This window comes from Tigriopus californicus, chromosome 5, assembly GCF_007210705.1.
Source record: "Tigriopus californicus strain San Diego chromosome 5, Tcal_SD_v2.1, whole genome shotgun sequence".
Classification (NCBI taxonomy): domain Eukaryota; kingdom Metazoa; phylum Arthropoda; class Copepoda; order Harpacticoida; family Harpacticidae; genus Tigriopus; species Tigriopus californicus.
The window spans coordinates 3,693,285-3,698,851 of NC_081444.1; the positions used below are offsets into that span (position 1 = coordinate 3,693,285).

Here is a 5,567-nt window from a genome sequence, read left to right on the forward strand (position 1 = left end):
CCGGCCTTGCATCAGTTCTTTCAAGTAATAGAAACAAAATCTATATGTACCAGAGTTAGGGTTAATACATATATACTAAAGGAAAACGTTAAAGGGTCTTGTGTTAAAGAATATCTTGCAGTGCTCCAATTCGAGGTTGAGTGAATCTTTTTTCAGAGTTCCTTGCTACTATACTTCTAGGATGTAACCTCCAGCAGTGAAAGATGGAAAATCCCCCTCAAAAAAGAATCCAATCCGATACTCTAGTTCAAAGTGTGTTCGGGTTGCTCTGGAATTCCTTGCCTCATCATAAACAGGGGCAAACATGTTTTTTCTAAATGAGCTACTGACTAACCGAACTTCTTCCCTTCCATCAAAAAGGCATCAGTTTTTAGGCCGGCACAATTAACTGTCCTTACGTCAAATAAGGATTTAACATGTATGACATTACCGTTTAAAAACAAATTGAACCTACCTTTCACACTGTGAGGGGTAAATGAAATATTCCTCGTCTCTACATATTCAGGACTAGTTTGTTTGCAATGAATTCCTAGTTCCAGTATTTTTTAAGGCTCAACATATATATCAGTACTATCAAAAGCATAAATCTCGGCTNACTGTGAGGGGTAAATGAAATATTTCTCGTCTCTACACATTCAGGACTAGTTTGTTTGCAATGAATTCCTAGTTCCAGTATTTTTTAAGGCTCAACTAGTTCATGCGTCATTTCAACGAAATATTTACCAACTGTTGCATCGAGTTGTCGTCATTGTTCATTTAAATTGTACAATTTCTCAAGAGGTCATTTATATATATATCAGTACTATCAAAAGCATAAATCTCGGCTTGTGGTAACCTAAAAACCTATTTCCTATTTGTACCTGTAATTTTATGTAACTTAAATAATTCAATATTCATCTTGAGGCATTCATTCTTACTAAACCCAAATCTTTTTGCAGGTACAGAAATATTCGAACATAATATTATCGCTCTTGGTTCATCGATATCGTGGCGGAGTATTCATTATGAACAGTGAAAATATCTTGTTTGTTCCTATGCATCTATTTGGGCATCGATAGCTCATCTTAAGAGTGTTTTGTATGCTTACGCTGTAGACTTAAATAACCTGTTTTAGATTCGAAATTTGCATTGCAGTACTTAGCTCTAGCTCATTTGAAAAGCTTTTGATACATTTTTGAGTAGAAAGAGAACTAGTTACGATTTTCCTCAGTTGGATTTTTACTGAATCTTTTATGTCATTGTTGCTTTTGAACTCGTAAGGCCAAAAGACTAAATAACATCCATGGATTGCGCCTGCTTGATGATTTCTCTGTCAAAATTTTAATCAACGGACAATATTTCCTAAACGTTAGGTAAACTAAATCGTTCACTATGACGGAAAACGTCTTGTAATGTAACTCGACCATTTATTTTTGTTCTTCAGACTTTTTTTAAATTTCATTCCTTTCATTTTGATTTTCCTAGAAAAATTGTTTTCTAGTTTTCAAAACGATTCATTGATCACTAATATCACATACAAGCATGCCATTTTTCAAATTTATTCTATGCGTCGAAAATAGTTTTCAATTAAGATACTGGTAAACGGAGTAACCCTTGCGTATAACTTGTATAGTCTAATATCGGAACAAAATAAATAATACCAATATCCCGTCCAGAATGTCGAGCAGAAAGGATAAGGTGATGTGAACTAAAGGTAGAGGATTTCGTCCTCTAGTTAAAGCGTAGACAACCATGACGACCAAAAAACACAGTGAATGAACGATCCAAATAGTTCATCAATAATCAGCAATGATTTTCATTTCTTGGCATTGTCAATTCGAACTTGGGTTTGAACTTTGAAGTACAGATTTCAGTCTGAACTTTAACTTCAAGCTCAGTTTTAACAGCTGATTAGAAAAAGTGGTTTCTTGATTCAAACTTCAAGCCAAAAGTCTGAAGTTTAAGTGCAGCTTTCCAATGCAAACTTGACAAGTCAAATTCTCAAACTCAGAGCTAAGTTCATTCAGCTGTCACCAAAATATCTTTGAAGTTTGGCTGGGGCCATCTTTGGAACGATCTAGTACATTAAAAGTAGCTCAAATGCGAATGAAACTTAATTTAAAGATGAAAATGGATTGTTGCACAATCAAAGCTGACTTACAAGAAGGTACAACAACTCTAACTTTCAAGTCCAACTTCTAGACTTGAGAATACATCGCTTAAAGTGCTGAGTGAGAATACTGGCTCAATTGAGTTGTGCCAATTTGAAACAAACGTCATTTTTGATGCATAAAATAATCCAGAAAACTATCATTACAAGAACAGGAACGGAGGACAAAGTGGAAAAAGTAACCATTTATTTTTAATGCAGCAATTTGTAATTAATGGTGTCTTTTGCCAAAAACATGTGATTCAAATAGATCTGGCTTTGAAATGGTAAATGATCTACTAAAATAATGTGCTGCTATGTTGGTGTATTCCATGATTATGTTTTGCGCTGTGTACCATTATCAAAAGATACAAATGATTTGATCTTTGAAAATTGGATAAATTACTACCTCGAAATAAAGAAACAAAATACCTCATATAAATGGTTCTTTATGTAAATGTTTCTTGTAATTCTTTTAAGTTGGGAAGATGCTGGTTAGCCCTTGAGGCATAAGGCATTACTTACTCGTCCAGAACTGAATGTCAGCTGTCGAATTCAAAACTTCAAAAGTTTGACAAGAATCCTTGGACTCAACCCATAAGTACTATGAAGTCGCTTCAGCAACCTGTTTTCGCAGGAATTTTGAGCGACTTCTCATTTTTTTGCAGCGTAGTTTACCATGCTACTTTCCCCTATTACCGTTGGCTAATGATAACAATGATAAACCTCCATAAAATTTAGACGAGTACTCATTAACGTAGAAGAGAGTTGAAGGTTTCACGCATACACGTAGACGATTTATATTTATTGCACTCAACGTAATCAAAACGTGCTTTGACTGTCTGTAGCATCAAACATGGACGAGGGTAGTCTAGCCTAAAGAATAGTAATCAGTTGGAAAAGGGGCTCGAAATGCCAAATTTCAGACGGAAGACTCGTAGATGAAGATGGTGACCGCCTTCACCTTTTTCCCGCTATCAATCCAATCCAAATCATTGATCTCGAAATCGCCCAGGCCTTTGCCAAATCTGCCTTTGTACTTGGCAATATTGGCCTTGAGAGTGGCCAAATCGCCCGCAATATCCATGCCCTCCACTTCAATGTTATTTTGCGCCATCTGTCGGAGAGTGGCGGCCAGTTTGAGCTGAGCCTGGATTTGCGCTCGGATTTCTTGCATTTTCCGCCACGATTCCGCATATTGACGGCGGACCAACTCAATGATTGTAGAGGTGAAGGCCAAGCCAACGAGGATGTAGATCATGCACACCAACATGTACGCAGTCTTCTCTGAAAAAGTGGTCATCATAAACAGAATTACTATCAATGAGTACAGGAACTGGTTAACTTTTGTTGTCATTCTCTGTCCATTGGGCAGCCATGTTCAGGGTGGCCGTTTGCCGCTGGAAGAATTCAATACAACTTCGGTACTCTGCTACGTGAAAAAGAACTACGTGGAGGAAAAAGAGACACGTAGACCATGGCACATACCCCCTCGAAATGGTTGTTTAGGAACCAATGATCTCTAAAATTGGGGTTTTTGACTCAAGTACACTTTCTCATGTCTGGGAATGCAAGCCCAATGGACCCCAAAAAACGTGGGGCCTGACATGAGGTCGTGATCAGTTTTTTGGTATGTTTCAATGGCTGGAAATCTCCAGGCCCCACCTTGTTTGTCTCATAAAGGCTTGGCCCATCTCAAAGGTCAATGAAAGGATTTACTTGGCTTTCAATCGCGAAAGCCCACGAGAAGATGGTAATTTAAGCACTAGCAGACACGAATCTACAATTTAAAAGAGCATACGTCATACAAAATGTGGTGTGGTGAATACAGTGTGAGTGTTTGGTACAAAAATGTACAATTGGAGTGAAATTGTTTAAAATGTCAACATATATCTTAATGAGTTCAAAAGTCGCATCTAAGTCCGGAAAAAATGGGGCCTAGGCACTTTTAGGCAAAAAGACGATATAAGTGCTCAAAAACTGGATGGAATGGAACAATCGTAAGATATTATAACGTATTCAAGGTCTGTGTCCTGTTGTGCCTGGAACATGGATCATTGGGACTTACTCAATGTGTCTGTACAACACAATCAGATGAGAATTGAGAAATAAAACGAAGGGAAGATATTTAGGATTAGTTTTTCTTGTTGCAGCCTCAACATATCAAAGTATACACTATGAAGGCCTAATCATTTGAGTTGGAAGGAACGTAAAACTGAGTTGATCATATATTTCTGGCACAGAGACGACTTGGGGCCTAAAAAATCATTAAGGCCACTGTTGGCTCAGAAATGTTCCATTATGAATGGGATTACATTGGTATTAGTCATTGAAGCATGTGTAGCCAGCCAAGTTTTGGTCTTCCAAAAACGACTTCCGCCTTTAGTAATGTGAAGGGATGATCGCAATATTGCTAGCAAAATATGTAGTGGGTGGCTTGTTTAGATGTATTGGTAATATGCAAGTTTCTGAGGCAAAGTCAGCCTTCTAATAGCATGAATGCAATCATGGCAAGGGCAAAGATGGATGGGTTGGAAAGAACACCATACATGCTCACTGGCCACGGCTCAGAATGAACTCTTTATTCTCTCACTCTCCCCCCTAATCATGACAAACAACAGCCCCTTGCATATTTTGGAGATACAAGGAATAAACGTGGTCAAATAAGACACCACTAAAGATGTTTGAGCTTTGGAATAAAAGATGTTTGAGCTCATGTTTGGCATTCAAAAGTGGAGAAGGAGGAGGAGGAGTGTGAGCTTGAGACGGAAGCAAAAGCTGTGGAACAACTTCACGGGGAAAGAGCGAGTCAGCCAAAGAAGTCAGAAGCAACCAAAGGCATTCATCGAGTTGATGGTAGTTATTGAAAAGCATTTGCAAAGCATGAAAGGGGTCCTTTTAGTGGGACATGCATGTTCAGATTCCAAGTTGACATCTAGCCCTTTGGATCCATTAAGGAACAATGACCACGGGTTTACCAATCTGGTGCATGTACTACTATGTCCATGGGGGCTTTGTGTTTTCTTTCATGGATTAGTGGTTTATGGGTTACCAGGGACGGACTTTTGTGGAAGTGGTGGCATTGGCATGTAAGCAAGTTAATATTTGGTTTGGCTGGAGTTAAGATTGAGGGGTTAAGGGTTAAGTTGACGCTTGAGGTTCATAGACTTCCTTACCTTGTCCAACAATATCTGCAAAGGAAACATAAAATGTCAAATCTGGCAACCTGTCCATAATTGTGCTGTGCATAACAAACACGAATATTGCACGCATCAAAGATGTTCCCATTGTATACCATAATTTTGTAGCTGCGCTAACATTGCGACACAGAAATTGCATGAAAGGTTCAGAAGCTCACACGGTTTTCAAAATATTGAACTGTCATTACATGCCATGTTAAATCTATGTTTTCATGAAGATACCTTTCTAGTGAAAAATT

At 38.2% G+C, this 5,567-nt stretch overlaps 1 protein-coding gene across 4 annotated transcripts in view; it reads right to left on the bottom strand.

The window, feature by feature from the left end:
• Positions 1–2,896: 2,896 nt before the first annotated feature.
• LOC131880412 (potassium channel subfamily K member 18-like) overlaps positions 2,897–5,567 on the bottom strand; it is a 31,980-nt gene continuing 29,309 nt past the window's right edge. For 3 of the 4 annotated variants that reach the window (XM_059227043.1, XM_059227045.1, XM_059227046.1), the window contains 2 exons: positions 5,305–5,319; positions 2,897–3,415 (listed from right to left, as the gene is read on the bottom strand). In XM_059227043.1, the coding sequence (XP_059083026.1) occupies positions 3,051–3,415; positions 5,305–5,319 (380 nt within the window). In that variant the 3' untranslated portion in view covers positions 2,897–3,050. The remainder of the gene's footprint in view (positions 3,416–5,304; positions 5,320–5,567) is intronic. The other variant, XM_059227044.1, reaches the window with a different exon arrangement.